Source organism: Empidonax traillii, unplaced genomic scaffold (genome assembly GCF_003031625.1).
Source record: "Empidonax traillii isolate 1590-97213 ecotype Southwest subspecies unplaced genomic scaffold, ASM303162v1 scaffold741:size898883, whole genome shotgun sequence".
NCBI lineage: Eukaryota > Metazoa > Chordata > Aves > Passeriformes > Tyrannidae > Empidonax > Empidonax traillii.
The window spans coordinates 745,261-763,936 of record NW_020955934.1 but is presented as its reverse complement, the minus strand read 5'-3'; the positions used below and the strand labels follow the sequence as shown (position 1 = coordinate 763,936).

At 44.4% G+C, this 18,676-nt stretch overlaps 1 protein-coding gene across 1 annotated transcript in view; it reads right to left on the bottom strand.

The window, feature by feature from the left end:
* Positions 1–17,557, bottom strand: part of ITGA9 (integrin subunit alpha 9) — a gene marked incomplete at its 3' end in the record, with an annotated part of 151,310 nt that extends 133,753 nt beyond the window's left edge. Inside the window, exons 1-4 of the mRNA XM_027900592.1 lie at positions 17,361–17,557; positions 8,170–8,297; positions 6,873–6,979; positions 1,441–1,564 (exon numbers count right to left, since the gene is read on the bottom strand). Of these exons, the coding sequence (XP_027756393.1) occupies positions 1,441–1,564; positions 6,873–6,979; positions 8,170–8,297; positions 17,361–17,527 (526 nt within the window). The remainder of the gene's footprint in view (positions 1–1,440; positions 1,565–6,872; positions 6,980–8,169; positions 8,298–17,360) is intronic.
* Between the last annotated feature and the right edge of the window lie 1,119 nt (positions 17,558–18,676).

Genomic DNA, 18,676 nt, shown 5'->3' with positions numbered 1-18,676 from the left:
TATGGCCTCAGTGTGAGGCCTTATCCCGATTTTGCTGACAAGTAACAAGGAGGGCAGGGGGGCAAGGAAGTACAAATACAGTAGGGCAGCGCTCACAACAGAAAGGCTTACAAAGCCTTATTTGTACTCTGCTGCCCAGCAGTTGGCATGGCTGGGTGAAGACTTCAAAACTTCTCACATATCAAATAATCACCATTTTCAGCAGTGGGAAATGCTCAATGCACAGGTGCATGTCATCTCCAGAACATACGTAGGTTTGCAATGTCAGATCCCCAGGCAAAGCCCAGAGGGAGGTAAGGAGCCACCTCAGTAGAAAAAGTGGGCATGAAGAGGACAGAGTTCTGTCACAGAGCAGGCTTCACAGGCCACCCAGATAGGACACAGCCACTCACCAGCAGCAGAGAAACTTTCCAGGACATCCTCTGCCTTATCCCTCTCCCACCTGCTGCTGGTTGCTGCCAACTTTGAACAGGAGGGCAAATGGATAAAAGTAAATAAGTAAATAAAATCAGAGTTCTTGTCCACAAGAAGAACATCTTGTCCTTGAAACTTCCATGCTTCCTCAAGCTCCTACAGTCAATAAGTGAGAGATGATGCCCAGGACAGAAAGGAGAAAGCAAGTGGTTGCTTTCCCCAAAATGTTTCTCTCAAGGCCAAGAAATCTTAGGAGATACCCTATTTTCTAGATACACTCGTGCCTCTAGTTTTGTTAATTGCTCTTGGCCAAGAAGACACTGCCTCCTGAAGTCTTTAAAAAAAGAAACACAAGACAAGAGTCTCACATGCACCAGAGAGGGGGAAATTAAAATGCTGCCACATGTGATTTGGAGCAGAACAAACAGGCACAGCCATGGCTCAGAGCTGGAGCCATCCCCCTGCATCTATCTCACACCCAGACCTCTGGAGGATCCCAACAGGGACCTTGCAGCACCCAAACCACAGCAGCGATTTAGTATAAACTGTTGCAGAAGCATCCCAAAGTGAGCAAAGCAAGCCTTCCCCCTGCCCCACCTCCTAATCCCCCGATAAATCACAGTGCAAAAATTAAAGTGTTTCCATATGATAGGCAAATTGGTTCATGATTGCAATATAATTCAGTATTTTTACTCTGTGCCACAGTGAAGCATTAGAAGTCAAGCTCAAATCAGTATCTTCTCATTATTTATGTTAGGAGAGAGCTGCTGCCTCAAAAACACAGTTCAGAAACTTATTATTCCTGCAGTAAAGTGCAACCATGCACTTTACCACTCACGGGGTCCATTCAGTCATTGTGCTGCTCTCCCAGCTTCATCCAAAACCCAACTGCCACCCCAGCTGTGCCACTGGCAGCCACACATTACCCCAAAAAAACGAAAAAGAAAAATATCAGTAGTAGTGAGTTACTGTGGTAGTCAGTGTATCAAGGAGGGTAAACCCCACTCCTGGTCCCACAGTCCTTACCTTCATAGCAGGGCAAGAGCTTTCTCCCATTGGACTGCAGGTTGGGAGGAATGATGTTGCAGAAGCCATGGGGCAAGATGTACTCTGTCTCATAGTAGATGTTTTTCCAGCGGTGTGCACATGCCTGAATAGATCATATCACATGGGTTATTAGCCCACAGTCATAGGAGAGCCCCCTGACCAAGGCAGAGCATGCATGAACAGGACCACTCAGCATCACCTGTTATCCCACAACCCCATTGCGTTCTCTGTACATCCCACTCTTTCCAGATAAAGTATCTTCTCCTCACTGTTATCTTCTGCAGCTCATGACACTGCCTGACCTGCCAGCTCTGATCTCAGTCTTGGCATGTGCATGACTAGGAAAACAAGAGGGCTCAGAGCAAGACAGAGCTCATGCTGGAGATTCCAGGATCTCTTACTGTGTGTGAATCCTCACAGAGAGCAAAGCTTTTCTACCTAAAGGTGCACTAACAGAACCTAGCCAACCCAGAAATAAGTGAAAACCAGGAATAAAGACATTGAGAATACTTAGAAGGTTATTAAGACCACATTAGAAACTTATCCCACCACAGTGGGATTCATGTGTGAATCAAAGTCTTGTCTCCAGCAGGAAAGGTAGCTCTTTCTGGTGACAGATGTGTTGACACTTGCTTACTGGTAATGAATTTAAGTGAAAATGCCATAGATTTTGTAGCAACAAGAGTGGTAACATTAACCAAGGTGCAGATGAGTTGCACAGGTTGAAGTGCCTTTCCCTTCACAGGGAAGACTTCAACCATCCTGAAAAACCAGACTCACCAGGACACTTGCTCAGTGCAGCTGCCATGCACAGGCACACATGCAAGCAACGTGGAGCCTGGTTCACAACCTCACACAGCTCATTTGCTCCAAAGTTAACGCTGCACCTCTGCCAGACAAAGCACAAGTTGCCTCGTGCTCAGGGTTAACTTGGAATAAAAGGAAATGTAAAACAGCAAGAGCTTTGAGCTTGAGCACATGCCGGGGTCGTATCTCCAGCTGCTATGAGACTACATGGAAGTCAGCGTAGATGTGTCAATTTGTATCATTCACGGTTTGTCCCCATGCAAACAGAGCATTCTCTATGCTACAAATCCTCTCCACCACATACTTTCAACTTTTCCTCAAAACTTTGTATCAGCCCCCTTCACAAACTCCACATTTGACCGCATTCCCCCCAGGTGAGGCACCTTCAGTTTTCTATCCCTGTGTGCTACCCCACTTTTCTGCCTCAGCACCTCAGAGCTGCCCAAGGAAGCATCTCCACGTTGTTAAGAATTATATCCATCCATAATGCAGGCACAGTCGTGTCACCTCTCCAGTAAAGGACGTGGGAAGTGTATCAACCACTGGGAAGCTCAAATCCAGCCATAAACAGAGGCCACTTACCTCCAAAAAGACATAAACAGGTAACACTACTCCCACAGAGAAAAATCAGCTGAGCAAAAGCCTGTTCTGTATTAGCAGTGCTACACTTGGAGATTGATATTGTTTGCTTTCCTAACTTCCAGCGCTCAAGGAGAAGCGCACCCCTCCTTGAGATGGCTATCACAGAGGGACAGTGAGGGGCTCTGGGGGTTGTGGGATGCTCTTCACCACACTGTGTGGGGCAGGCTGTCAGCCGTGATGCAAAGGATGCTTCTGAGGGCAACCCTGCTCCACAGCCAAATGCATGTGAGAAGTACTGCAAAGAGCAGCTTTGGAGACTCCCTCATGTGCTTTAAGGAGGCTCAGTTATGATTTCAATCCCCATGCACTACTCATTCAAAATTCAACAGCAAAAAAAAACCCCAAACAGCATATGAAATTATTGTTTTCAGCTAACTGGGAAATAGTTTCTCTCCTGATGGATCTGTGCTGTGAGCACAAATACACACATGCACAGCCCTTTCAAAGACCATGCCATAAAGACAAATACCATTAAAGTGACAATCAAGTCAATCCCAATTCTGGATATAAACTTAAAAGGAAACAGACCAAGAGTACTTTTTTTAAAAATTATGGAAACATGAAGGATTGTGGTATTGTAAATTCCTTGACATTTTGTATCTTGGAAACTGCAAGGGACTCTCCCAAAGGAACACAAAGGATGGAGTCAGGGAGAGCAGGAACACTTCATCACAAGCAGGTGGCTTTGCTCAGGAGTGAGGTACAGAGGCCAAGAAAGACAGAAGAATGTAAGGAGAGAAAAAGCTCAGTCTAGCACTTTTGGGCTCGCTTACCTACTCTGTTAGGACTTGGATTTTGTTTGAGTTGTCTTTTTTTTTTTAATGATTGTTTTTCAGTACCTTCCTCATGATGTGCATTCATTCAGGCACACTATAGTTAACCACTGACTGCCTCAGTTTGTGGACCTCCAAGGGATGAGCTCCACCTTGGTTATCTAAGTCAGGGCTTCACCAGGCTCCCCCATGCCACAGCTACAGAATCTGACATTTCCCAATGGACAGGAGTTCTTCTTCCTCTTCAAAACTCACTTCTCTGCAGCCAGGCAGTGAGCACATTTGTCTCCCTGCCACAACAAAGCTTGTTCACAGCTGCTTTTGGTTTTCCTGCATTCCCCAAAGCATTTAGAGCTGATTACAGTACACTGTCGCTACATCATCCAATGTTGCTGAGGCAAAGTGATGTGCTACCAAAGGTGGCCAGAGCCTTCCTTCTCTGATAGCATATGTCTGAAGAGGTCTTTGGAACAGAGATGAGTCACCTGAATTCGATGCTCTGGAGCAAATTTTAATGGGTTGGTTGTTGGTTTTTTTTTTCCTAAGGTGATTGCAAACAACTGACAGCCAGTCTATGCACCCCATTTTACATGCAAGCTATGTGCATCAGCACACTTTGGTACTCAGCAGCTGCTGCCAGGACACAGGCCCAGCTCCACCATGAACAGAGGAGAAACTACCCTAAGCCTTGAAGCAAAATAAATGCTTCTGAACAAAGCGAGTTATCTGTTGATGGCTGACACTGCGTTACCCCAGTATAATGAACAGGCCATTTCAGAACTGCAGACACTTGGCTCTTTACATGTTGCAGCCGTGGGCTTTGCACCACAGGAAGAGCAACACAAGGGCGGATGTGGCAGGTATTTAGGAAGAACAAGGCTGAAGGATGGGGCTTATCTCCAAATCATAATGCACTGTCCCCGCTTCCTCTCTCAACAAAGGCAAAAGGAGGACTTTCACTGTTTCAGTTTGGAAAGACCTAGCAATCTCAGCTGTATTATTGCAGGACTGAGATTAATGCAAAGATGGACTGATAGTAGATCTGAGGACAGGAAACTTTCTTATTTAATCTTACTTCTTCATTTCTTCACATTCTCACTGTCTGATGCTTTCCTATTTAGTCTGTCACACAAACACAAAACTCTGGTTTAGTAACATCTGGCACAATATGGGCTTAAACACAATCCACATTTTACCAAACACTAGCTAAAGCCCCCTGGCTCACTCCTCAATATCCCTACTGCTCCTTTCCACTGAAGCTGGTACTCTTATCAGGCAACTGGGGAAGGCTGATAAGAGAAAAATTTAGGCCAGTAAGCAGTTACAAAGCAAAAGCAACAACTTCTTTATACAATCCACAGTTAAACTGTGAAACTAGTTAATCTAACACAGGACCTCAAGAGCATGAATATTTCACAGAGGCGAGTACACTTACTTATGCAAAACAAACAAACAAACAAAAAAACCCATCAGGGGCTATTGACCACAAAGAGATTAATTAGTCTGACTTAAAAGAATCCCTGGAAGAAATGCAGTAAATAGAGCTGTAATGTCTTACTATACAGACTGCACACACTCTTAACTAAAGAGACTCATTCATGTTAGCCAGTAATTTTGTTAAAAAACTAAAAATTTAGCAAATATGTCTACGAATGCACATTCAGATATGTTTTCTCAGAACACCAGTTTCTCAAAGGGGCTTCAAAGAAAAGCCACATTTTAAAGAAATACTGATCCTTAAAATTAGAAGAGCACACGTATTAAAAGCCAGCTGCTCATGGGGAAGTCACAAATCTTTTTCAGCAAGAAGTTATCCCAAAACAGAATAACAGTGACCTGAAACAGCCAGGTAATTTCCATCCAAAAAAGAATCTGCATACATTCATTCCAGACTGTTTACACACAGAAATGCACAGATATATAATTAGCAGTTGAAGAGCCAGCGCTTTGGTTATAAATATCAATGAGAATTATATATTTAAATATCCTCGAGCATCTGGACATGATCTACTTGGTGAGGGGCAGCATAATCTTGTCAGAAGGCTGGGTTAGGACTGCTTTAAATCAGTGTCACTTGTGGAAACATTTTACCAGCTTAATCTGCACTGAAATAAGCACATCCCCAGTTTCATATTTTACTTAGTTACATTTCACTTTTAACCTCCTTTATGTGTGAAGATTCTATCCCTTCAGCCCCACTTTAGGGCCTCACAGCCTGCCCATGTCTCTCACCCTTGTAGCCTCCACTCAGCCAGCCAGCACTCCCTTAATTTGCTGCTTCTGTCTGGGGAAAGACCCCTAAGCATCAGCTGCAACCTCTTTCCCTTTGAACCAAAATACACAAAACCATTATTCTTAAGACACAACATTGGCAAAAATGTTTCAGCCTCAAAATGTTTGCCTAAAAAAAAGAAAAGAGTACGAGCTAACTTCTAAAAACGGACTAGGATGAATTTGTCTAGTTCAGGCTGATGACTGGGCAATGAAGAGGATGCTGTGTTTTGAGGTAGCATTATCCTCAGTGCAAGTTACTCCTCAGTTGTTACACAGGACTGAGCACACATATACCTCAGGATAAATCTTGAAAGTATGAATAGCTTACACTAACCATGATTGCCTTAATTTTGCGCTCTGCTGTGTATGTTTACAGGGTATGTTATTTATACCTCTTTCTCCTCCCTTTCTCCTCTTATCCTGATCACATCTAAAAAATCCAAGAAAAGTAAAGCTAGCCCCTATAACACTGGCAAGCTGTACACGAAAAGAGAAGATGGGATAAAATATCACAGTACTGTCACATAAAGGTATTAAACCCACCTGGTCCCTTCCCAGGGAAGCTGGTGTGCAAGGATTTGGGGCATAACCATTTAGACTCTAAGCACATATTTAAAAAAATACCTTTGACAAAGTTCCATTTATTTGGTTCAAAGATATAATCCCTCAGGTCTAGGGAGAAGCCCTTGGGTGGCATGAGTCAGGTGTGATGGCTTGGAATTCTCCCTCTATAAACTGCATTTTCTGGCTGGGGGTTCACTTTGCCTTCCACTTGAAGGAAGGGACTACAGAATCTGCTGCCTCTTAACTCTGGACTCAGTCATTCACTGCCAAACAATTAATCCTGACATGCTTAGCATTAGAGTCAGACAGCAGCAACAGTTCTAATGGGATCAAAGAAAAGCATGGACTTACCAGCACACTTCCAGCAGCCTTTGGTTGTCTAGCCAGGCTCACACCCATCCATTCATCATCTCTGTCTTCTTTACACGTCTTTCCACAGAGTGTGCCCCGAGAATTGCCTACAGAAAGACAGGAAAGGCAGCAAAGCAAGGAGGCATGAGTTTTAAATACCCACCAAAGAATTCTGACAAGAAAAGAGATTGCCCTTTTAACATCTTATGGTGCTCTTCTTTCCTCCTGATTATTAGTTCTTGAATGCATTAATCGGGACAATGAATGTCCACCGCTCTACTTGAATAAACCATCAAATGATCAAGTCAATGGGAGAGACATCAGATTGCTTTCAGGATGCAATCAAAGCAAAAATTCCTCTTGAAAATGAGCTAGGGAGCACTTAAAAAAATAATGAGGATGAAATCTTTAGTCCTGTCAGGCAGCATTCACAAATCCATTATAGTTTACATTACAATAGCAGTAATTACAATTACAATTTCTGGGAAGTACAATTACAATACTTAGCCAAAACACTGTTTTAACACATGTAAGCTTCATGAACAGAAATTCTACTTGACCCAGTATAGATACGAAAAGATGAACAAAACTAACATCCCCTTTTTCACATGCAGAGAAAACAACATGTCACCAAGAAAATCAAACTATTCAAAGGCTTCAGTATTCACCAACATTATCCAGCATGAGATTTTAAATCAGAACTTTACTTTAGGACTCCACCTTCCTCTGTACATCAGAGAAACTGAAGTCAATCCTGACCACGTAAAATAGCGTACAAGCATATCTCTTACTGAGAGCACGTCATCACAAAAAGCAAACTCAAGGAATGATTCGCTGCATTATGGGGCAAACCCACTGATTCACCAGATTACTAATAACTCCACACATTATGAGGCCAATACTGCGCTGCCTGGGGTCATCCCATGCACCCTTACTTCAGCACTGCCTGGAGTAGGCAGCAGCACTCCAAACCACTCATATAGGGGGCCACCAACACACTATAAAGCCACACTGAAGCAGGTGAAGAAAAGACAGCAGCTTAGGGTAAGCAGGGAAAAATCCATCTTTACTCGTTGGAAAAAGCAAGAAAGGTCACTGGGAGGCCACCAGCACCAGCTGGGATGTTTTTTTGTAATGCTGAAGAGAATTAGACTCTTGCTACCATTGCTCAAAATCCACCAGGAAAGGCTGATGACTTCTTATCACTGTTTTGGGGACAATTTGAAGCATTGCTAGCCATATGGGTTGGAATTTTTGGGGTTCCTTCCATCTACCCCAAAGTATCATAACTACCCACCTCGTCCCATATCCAGTTCTGTGCATCTTCTGTCAGGGTTGGTATGGACTCGACATTTGAACACTGCTCCTGGGGACTGAACAGAGGTGCTGTATTTAGATTCTGCCTTGGGAGCACCAACCAAGACCCTGGAAACCAAAAGCAAAGTAACAAGTGATTAATTTCAGGAGAAAAGAAACAAAACCAACCAACCAAACACACCCCCAAGGCTCACACTGCCACAGCTTCCTCAGCAAAAGCACTTTTCTCAGCAACCTTGTAAAATTGTGATACTGACTCACAAAAGGAAAACACCACATACAATAAAAGCATTTTTCCACAGTAAAGGCATAAATACTTTATAAATTAAATTTCCATTAGGATTGTAACACGTTTAAAGTTACACACCCTCACCACAAACACCCCCAAAGTATTTAGGAAAGCATTAGGATGGACAGCTACATCCCTATCAACCCAGAGCTGATACACACACCCACAAGAGGACAAAATCTGAAACTGCACGCTCGCAGAGCCAGCCCAAGATCTGTAAGTTTGCTTAGGAAGTGGAGGCACCTCATTCTCAGAGCAATTTTTATTATGACAGCTTTACAAAAACAACAGCAAAAAAAACCCAAACAGCAATATAAGCAAATCTCTTCCACAATGTATTGCTATCGGCCAACATTTATCCTTGAGACTCTGAAGACTTTACTTGGACTATTTATCCCACATGAGACCTCCTGTTTCTGAGAAGCACCAACGCCCCGTTCTGACCACAGGGTTACCCTTGAAAGATGATGAGCACCTTTTAATCACTTGTGTTAAGATCTAGTTAAATTGTTTAGCAAGCTGACATCTATCTGCTCGTGCCATAAGGGATGTCTTTTCAGGAGGATTACAGGGGAAGAACAATGGCATGGGTTCAGGTGGCTGAATTTTTGGTTATAGGGAGCCATCGAGATGATTTCAATTAGAAGCTACTAGAATCCTTTGCTGTTCTATGAAAAAGCCAATGATAGCCAACTCCAGGATGGAGTTCCTACTACTAGCCAATGATATTTGCTTCTGTGATAACATATTAAAGAACAGAGGAAGAGAAGATTTGTTGCACAGAAGAAATTCCAGCTCAGAGGAGAGCAGAGGAGAACATGAGATGGCAACGTAAACTCCCAGTGTAGCAGGAGGGGGGAGGAAGAGGCCCGGGGAGACCTCCCTCTCCCCCTCCAGCAATGGAAGGGCTGACAGGCGAGACCCCTGCTGCCTGTGGAAGAGCACTGGGGTGCAGAGACCCCCCTCTGCAGCTCATGAAGGAGCCCACACCAGAACAGAGGAGTGCATGAAGATGATGTGACTCCGTGGGAGGCTTAAGATGAAAGAGAGTCCTGCTGGAGACCTGCAGTCCATGGAGAGAGAAACCTACGCTGGAGCAAGTTGTCCTGGGTAGGACTTGTGGCCCTGTGACCCAAGAGACAGCAGGTTATGGAAGAACTGTGCCCTGAGGGATGGACCCACGCAGGAGAAGTCTATCAAAGACTGTCCCCTATGAGAAGGGACCCCACAAGAAACAGGAGAAGGAATCAAAGCCATTACCCCCTGTAATTGTGGTGATGACCATTGGTGAAGCAAGATGTCCTCTTGCAGTCCATGGAGACAATCAGAGCGCAGAGGGAGAGAGACCTCTGCACCCGATGGAAAAGTGACCCCCTAGGACAGTGAACTGGAAAGAGATCCTGTCTAAGAGGTGGATTTTAACAGTGGCAGAAGCAGCCACTGACTGTGACTTTCCTCCTTTTCTCATCTCCCTGTGCATCTGAGGGAAGGGGGGAGTAGAAGGAAGGTGGTGTGTTTTAAAACTGTTTTATTCTTTTACTCTTTTAGTTATTATTCTATTAGTAATAATTTAGGGGTTTTTAAGTTTATTAGCGATAAATTTAAGTTCTATTCACTTTGAGTCTGTTTGCCTGTGAGAATTAATTAGTGGGTGAATCTCCCAGTTCTTATCTCTACTCAGGAATTCTCTGACTGTTTTTCCCCCCCCCCCTTAACGCAAAAAAGAACAAAAGGGGGGAGGAAAGGAGAAAGCAGTTTTCAGTAAGTGTTTAAAATCCAGCCAGAATCAAAACTACGACACACAAGTATTAAGGGAGTCCTTTCACTGCCTCCTCACTAAAGGGACAATCTTTCTTAACTAGTTATGAGCCCAGATCTAGGCACGTGAGGGTGAAGATGGAGGTTAAGCAGGAGGAAGGCAGATCCAGGGAGGGCAGCGGGGAGCACCAGGTACTTAAGTAACAGTTCTGCAGTGCTCTTGCTCTGTCAGGCATGACAGAGCTTCTGCATGTAAAAAAATCCTCACTGAAGTAAAGCCCAAGGCAAAACTAAGGGCAACTATCTCTAAAAGGCTGAGGCTCCAGCACTGCCGTGTGTGGACACAGCCTGGTACTTGGGAGGCAGCAGCTGACCAAGGAGACACTGCTCTTGGTTTAGCCACTAAAGGGATAAAGAGCTACTGATGCAAAGTCAGTCTGTACACACAACCTTCCCATGGCACAGATGGACAGCCCAGCACCAGCCCCAAAGTGGATGCTTTCCCTGTTTAAACAACTTTTCCTTCATCCTCCAAAGTTCCATCCATAATCACCACCCATCATCACCATCCCAGCAAATATAGGGAGACCCAAGACACAAGGTGTGCACATGTCCAGGGTCAATCTAAGTCATCTGGAAGAGCTTCTCCTTCATCAGAGCCTCATCTATATCAAACAGCAGTACATCCCCACTCCTGACACACTCCCCTGGACATAGGATACAAGAAAACTATCCTGTGGTCCTTGATATGTTTACAAAAAGAAAAGAAATCCCTGCATTAAGTGACCATTTTCTCTGAAGTTTCCTGGGCTAAGCTCTATCATTTGGAGAATTCTGATAGGGTTGCAGTCTTGCACTCTACAATGCACATCATGTTTTCACAAGTGAGAAGAATTAATGTCTAAAATACCTTAACTGCTAAAATCTACAAAGCCTGCACACACTGGGGAGCAAGTGCAAGGGAGGCTGAAATAATAGCTCCAAATGAAAATCCCATTAGGCAGGTTGTGGGTATAAAATCAAATGCCAGTCATTTCATTTACACAGGCAGTGAATGCTATCATTCAATTATTGAAATCCACGAGGTCTAACAAAAATAAATATTACCAGCTTAAATACTTACAGGTTCAAATTGCAAATGGCAAGAAACTGTTTCTATGACTTGTTATAACAATCAGATAATGTAGGGTCACACTGACCTCCAGTTTAAAAGAAACTTTGCTCTAACCCAAGAAAAGTAAATACAATTCAGCAAATACTGCACAAGAAACTATGGGTTGCAGCACAAAAGATAGAGATGATGGAGCCTAAATTACTATGACTTTTCAGCTTTCTTTAAAAAGCCAAATGGGAAAATTTAATGATTAATGATTTGAGTAGGCTACTGGCTCAGATAATATTGCTGTCTTGAGCAAATACATCTTTCGAAACGAAAATGTCTGCTGACATTTCTTCATGGGGACTGAGCAGAAGGAAGCAGCCAGTGACACGTGCCAAAAACAAATCTATTTCAGATTGTCCTGAATGTCCATTCACTCAAATTTGATATTTCACCTACATCCCACACTATGTCATCTTAGGATCTTGCCTCACTCTTTCACTCTCACACCTAAAACCCAGCACTTAAAACCTTTGCAGATCTCCTGTTCCATCTGGCATGATCCATACTCATCCCTGCTCTGAGATGGTTACCTTCAGGGAAATGGGAGGTTTTTTGTTGGTTCACATGCTTTTTGGCTGGTATTTGCACGTACCAATTACTTTAATTTTATTCAAAGGTTTGAGACCGGAATATTTCCTTTGTCAGCATAAAGACTTGCTGAAATCTATAGATTTCCCATGCTTCTATATGACTATCTGGGCTGTCAGCAAGCAAGTACCAGCAGTTCTCCAGCCTTTTGCCAGAAGGCTCACTAAGTGGATAATACTCTCTGCATAGATTATATATGAGTGCAGGTTCTCACCACAACCATACTGTTCTGTGGGAAGCCCCTAGAATATTTGTGAGTATCTGCCTGAAGATACCTTGAAGGGGAAATCCCCTCAAGAGAGAGATTTCTTCCTATGAAAGACAACTGATGGCAGAAGGATTGGAGTTTGGGGCTTTTTTAGGATCACTTTTGCTTGAGGTGCAAAAAAATCTGTAAGGAACAGCCTCATCCCACTGGCTCTGTGAAAAAAATATTGGGGTCTAAACCAAAATAAGGAGCAGTAGGCAGAAAGGCCACTTAACCCTCTCTTCTTGAATTCATACTCAGCACAGTCAATTCAAAACACCTTCATCTGTACTGAGACAACAACACAGATACATGACCAGAATCCATTCCAGCACAGGAGTCACAGCAGCTAATATTAATGGATGACAAGAAGCTTTCTTGGCCAAAGGGAAATTCACACCTTTGTAAGATTACTTCCTGTAGAACAGTAACAATCACTTCACAGGTGATTGACCCTTGGGACATACAGATTTGGAAAATAAGTGCTGGATTTTAAAGGAACAGGGAGAAAAAGTGCAGAGCCAACCAATGGCTGGAGAGATGCCACGCACATTAAGCATCTGCCTAATCGCTGCTGACATGCTGCAGGCTATCACAACTCAAGGACCGTAGGTACCTCACCTCACTGCAATGTTAAGTGGCAGGGAAAAGAAGTCTTTAAATATCCCTGCATACCAGAGCTGATTTCTAAAGCAGTACCAGAGGGTGCACTGCCATCACATCCCAGTTGAGTTTCTCCCCTTTAGAAAGATCTCTGTTACTTGCAATAAGAACCCCAGGTACTTGAAATACAAACCTCTGTGTTTCATCCATTAAATGCAGAGCAAGAAGCAGGAGGGCTGGATGACCCGTGACCAGTGACAGCAAGTTCAGGTTCCCCAAAATGCCACGGTAGCTCCTACAGCATCACTGCTTAGACTATGCAACACAACTCCCAGCCACCACAGGGTCCGTCTGTCCCACCCTTCCCTCTGGATACACACAAGTACGTGACAAACTAACAAAACGTATCCATCAGCCCGAGGTGCAGAACAGCGCGATTCAGTGAAGAGCAGGACTGAGGGAATGATGCAACAGCACAGAAAACAGACCCATTCCGTATTGTAAAACTCACAGGACACCATTCAACTAAACTGACTCCATTACTTTTTCAAGCCAGATAGTTTTGCCAGGAATGATAAAGTGGTCACCCTGGACTTGCTAGGGATTCGAGGGTGTCAGCCAGAAGCGGGCATAAAGAGGGGAAAGGAGAGAAAATAAAGTAACATTTTAAAAAACAACAATCAAAGATTTCACATTATTAACATTTTTTACTGGGGAAAAAGATGACATTTGTTTCTTTTTAAACTGTCTGGGGTCATTTTCTGAGTCTTTAGTCCAAGTTTCAAAACTACACCCAGAGAATGGAAGCACTTCAGCTTGTCTCTGCTCCAGATGCAAGTAGCCACCTGGTTCCTCACTCAGCTGAAAACAGCAATGATGGGTAACTGAGCAAACCTGTCAAGATTTACAGCCATAAAACCCATTTAAGGAAGGAAAAGCAGGCATAATCAGAAATACAATAACCTCAGCACACCTGTGATAAGAAACTTTTTTTGAGATAAAAAAGTGTGCAAAACCCTTCTAAATGGAACCATCTTTGCAATCAACTATTTCAGGAAAGATCAAAGGCACTGACTTGCTCCACCATTGCTGTGGTGGCTGAACACTTATATCCCACTATAATTTCTGTGCCAAGGACTGTGTAGCAGCTTGACTATTCACGTTTATCTGATGTAATATTTCAAACCAAACATCCCCCCTTCTTTCATTCTACAAGAATATTTGGCTCATATAAATCTTGAAGAATCACCAAACCCTGAATCAGTTTACCGCAAGCCTGCAGTCGACAATACAAACACGTGCCTTTGTGGTCTTGGAAAACAAACAGTTGAAACGGGCCTGGCTATTACAGACACCACTTTAATGTGAATCCATGACCACATAAGTGTGCACACACGTGTATATACACACAGATATGCACACACATACCAGCACACGGACAGCACACCGCAAACAACACGGCTCTCGTGTTGGTCAGCATGTGAGGGGAGCATCCAGCCCTCAAGCAATAAAGAGCAAGAAGCCCCTGAACAGTTTCAAATGCTCCAGAGCCTATTAATATATTAAACAATATTAGATGGGCAGGAGCCCTATCAGCCTCAGATATGACTGATCACATTTTTGCAGGCTCACATACAGTGCACAGCTCACTGGGGAAGTCATGAATGCCCAAAATACCACTGTCTAAAGTTAATTTAGCTTAACTACTTTCTACTGCAGCCAAATGGACACGAGAAAACTTAAATCATAGTTCTTCCTTGGGTATATAAATGCTTCAAGAAGAAAGAAAAAACTAACACACAAAAACCAAACAGTAAGCCTATTACTTTTAAGAGGAGCTTTATGTTATAACAGGATGAACAGAAAACATTTTTACCACATATTCCCTGTAACTGATTTCAGCCTTTCCCCAGAATATCACATTTAGAAGAGAAGGAAAAAAAATCACCTGTTGACTAACAAGCCAGTTAAGGAAATATTTCTACAGCTTTGCAACAGAAACCTGACAAAGCTGAAAAACGTTGACAGTTCCACTAAGCATTTCCCTCTGCACTCATCTAAGAAATTGGGATTGTATATTGTACACCAGTAACCTGAAACAGGTAATCAGTTTAAAATTGAAATCAGAGACTTTCTGCTCTGAAAGGATGTATAAGATTCTGTACAGTATAAATATGGTTTTGAAATACTACTATATAATGCTGAAGGCTTTTATGCCCAGTTGAAGAGGGCATACCTAAAGGTACTTACTAGGGTTCAGCCCTTAATGCTTTGAATGCCAAGGAAGATTGGTCAGATTTTTAAGCTTTTCAGAAGAAATATGTTAAACACTAAATGTCTATGATGTTGTAGTGTGAATAAAAACGTACTTGCAATTGGAATATGCTCATTCAGTACAGGGAGCGGCATCTTCAGAAAACTGGAAGAAGACTGCATACACGACTAAGTGAGATTTATCATTAACCTTCAGGATGCACGCAAACATCAAGAGCATAACTGCACATAGCAAATTAGAATCAAGGAGAGTGTAAAAATACGTGTCTCCCAAACTTGTTACCCCAGGGTCTGTTGGGGGCAGGATTTTGAAGTACCTGTGAAGGCAAACTCTCTCATTCCACAATGAAAAGAGGAGCTTTTCCATCAGTGGTGACAATGCCACCCTCAAGATTTCTGACAGTGCTGATGCTGGCCATATGAGGCTGCTATTAACCCTTCTGGGTGTTATGGCTAGCAATTTCTTTATTTAAAACTATTTAGTGACCCTAGATGTTTGTTGGTTTTTTTGTTTTGTTTTTCTCTGGGTGCCATAGCTAATGCTCCATGAACCACCTCCACTTTCAAAAAAAACGAAGTTTGCATAACCAGAGACTTTAATATTGAACACTAGACTTCTCACAGATCCCTGCCTTCAGACAGGTGCTCAACACTTATAGTCCAGCATGTTTCCAAACAAAGTGGGATATCTGGGAGACTCACCTTCCTAGCCTACCTCCCCTTCCAAACAATCAAACCAACAGGTGCTATCTGAAGATAATTCATATTATCAATCAGAACAATGGACATTTACACAAGGAGCAACAAATTCCATCATTTACATCCCATCATACTGTACTAGATCAGCATTTCATTCACACCCCTGCAAATCCCCAGCAATCTGTGTTGAATACAAGCTGCTTTCAGCCTTTGCATCCTTCACTGGTTCCTGACCAAAGTTAAGCATTGCTTTAAACTGAGAGCTCTGCTTCTCTTCTCCCAGGGTGCTTTTCCTCTACTAAGTCTTCTGATAAGTCCTTAAAAATTAATGCTCTGTAAAAGCCACTATGGAGAAAGCCAGGGAATAGAATTACTTGTGAACTAAAGGGTGTGAAAGAAATTCATTTTTAAAGAACTGAACGCCAGGATGAATACATTTATTTATACCACCACAGTGCACCAAAGTTCCAATATCAATAGCTGAGTCATTGGGCCATATCTAAGTATAAAAGATAAAGACATGCTTTGTGGACACTTATTGGCAGCAACGGCTCCTACTCACATTAGAAATGCACCAGACGACACCAACTAGGGCCAATTATGAGAAATCAGTTTTTAATTGTAACAAAGAGCCTCTAACCCAGACAAGAGACAGACTATGCTCCGAGGCTCTTTTCAATCAATAGGAAAAGAAGAAGCTTGCCAGTTTTATCATTTTTTGAGATGTAGATAAACTTCCTTTTCATCGGCCTTTTTTTGTTGTGTTTTGGTTTTTGGTTTGGTGTTTTTTGTGGTTTGTTTTTGGTTTTTTTTTTTTTTTGTTTGTTTTTTTGTTTTGTTTTGGGTTTTTTTGTTTGTTTGTTTTTTAAAGTTACATAGGCATTTCCTCTACGGTCCCTCACGCCAAGAGCGGGCACACAAAGGGGACAAACGCCTCTCAATTTGGGAGCGTCTCTCCAGCCTCCGGACGGATTTTGTGCCTCGCCAGGCTGAGCGCAGAGATATCAACTCCGTCAGCGCAGAGCGCGCTGCTCCCGCTGGAGGTGATCGGCATTAGAAACGTTTCCCGTTTAACACGGCATGACCCCTCAGCCACCTTTTGTGCCCCGTGCACTTTCTGCCGGGGCCATGAGCTGCTCACTATCTCCCGCAGGGAGCGGGGCCGCGCACAGCGCCGAGCCATCGGCCACGGGCGGGCTGGCGCTTGAGGACGCCGAGCGCCTGCTGCCAGCTCGAGAAGCGCATCCCCGCGCTAAAACACCTCCAAACGCGGGCGGACTCCGCTCCCATCGGGGGAATGCCTCCCGCACCAGGGGCGCGGAGCCACCGCGCTGCCTCCACCGCAGCCGCCCGACGGGGCGGACCGAGCGCGGGCAGAGCCCCCGCAGCCGGGCCGGAGGCGCTCCCTCGCTGCCCGCCCTTGCCGGGGGGACCCGGGTCCCGCCGCCCCGCTGCGGGGGATGCGGCTGCCCCCACAGACGGGCTCCTGGCAGCGCTGGCCCGGCCGCTCCCCGCCGCCGGCCCCGGGCTCGCAGGGGCCGCGCTACTCACCACCGCGTGCTGTCGTGGAAGTGCTGCAGCACCGAGTACCCGAAGAAGGAGCCGTTGGGACCCTGGAAAACCACGGGGCGACCCACGTCCACGTTGTAGCAGCGCACCAGGGCCACCCACAGCAGCGGCCACAGCACTCGCGCTCCGCGCCGCCGCGCCGCCGGCATCCTGCCAGCCCCGAAGCAGCCGCCCGTCCCGGCGCCTCTCAGCGATGAGCCCCGGCGCGATGAGCCCCGGCCCGCCGAGCCCGCCGAGCCCGCGCTGCCCCCGACGCCGAGTCCCAGCTGGGCCGGCGCTTCCCTGCCCGCCCCGCCCGGCCCCGCCACGCCCCGCGCCCCCTGGCGGCCCCTGCGGGTCCCACAGCCGGCCCCTCCCACACACCCAAAGCTCTCTCCGCTGTGCCTTGCTCTCATTCCCCCACCTGCTCGCAATCGTTGCCCTTAAGCATCACCCTCCGAGCAAGTACTCTGGTGCAACATGTGTATGTTGCTGTTTAGGAACTGCCATTTTTGATGCTGACCGTGATGCCAGAAAGTGGACGTTAGCATAGGAATATTTCAGGGACAGGTTAAGTAGAGAAGTAATAACTACAGAATTTGATGGTGAAAAAAAAAAAAAAAAAAAGATTAGTGATGGAAGGGATTTCCAGTCATCAAGGTGTTTTTATACTGGCTGCGTAAAGCCTAGTGGTATAATTATTTACTGTTCTTGTTCAAGCTGGCTTATAAAAAGTTTGGAGTAGTGAGAGTCTTCTCTTCTTCATTTAAGTATGACCAAGATTATGGAGATGGGAAAATTTTCCAGTCTTAAGTGACACAGTGGTCAATATCAAATAAAAAGGAAAAGCCACTTTATCAGTAACTTCAGCCTTTAGTGTATGATAAAACTGCAAGAACTGATTTGCTCATTAAAGCACCAAGTGAAAACAATAGGGCATTTACATCGGATCAGCAGGGAGATTCATAACATTTAATAAAAAGATTTTCATGGGGGTTTTTTATAACTGTGCAGTCAATATGAATAAAAGTAATTTGATTTAGGCAGAAAGTCAATATGCCACGATGAAGTAAATTCCACAAATGACATTCAATCCCATTAGCACTACAAAGTCAAATCTCTCTGCCTTTTGAAGCAAGGAAGTGAGAGGGCCTGATGGGGCTTTTCAGTTAATTACCTGGGCACTGAGCGATGCTCAGGCAGCTCTCCAACGAAGTTAAAGGAAATGTGGGATGACATGCTGGAGAGAGCAAAAGGTTCATCCATCTCCAGAGGAAGGAGGGAAGCAAAGCAGCTAGAGGAGGTGAATGGAACACTTG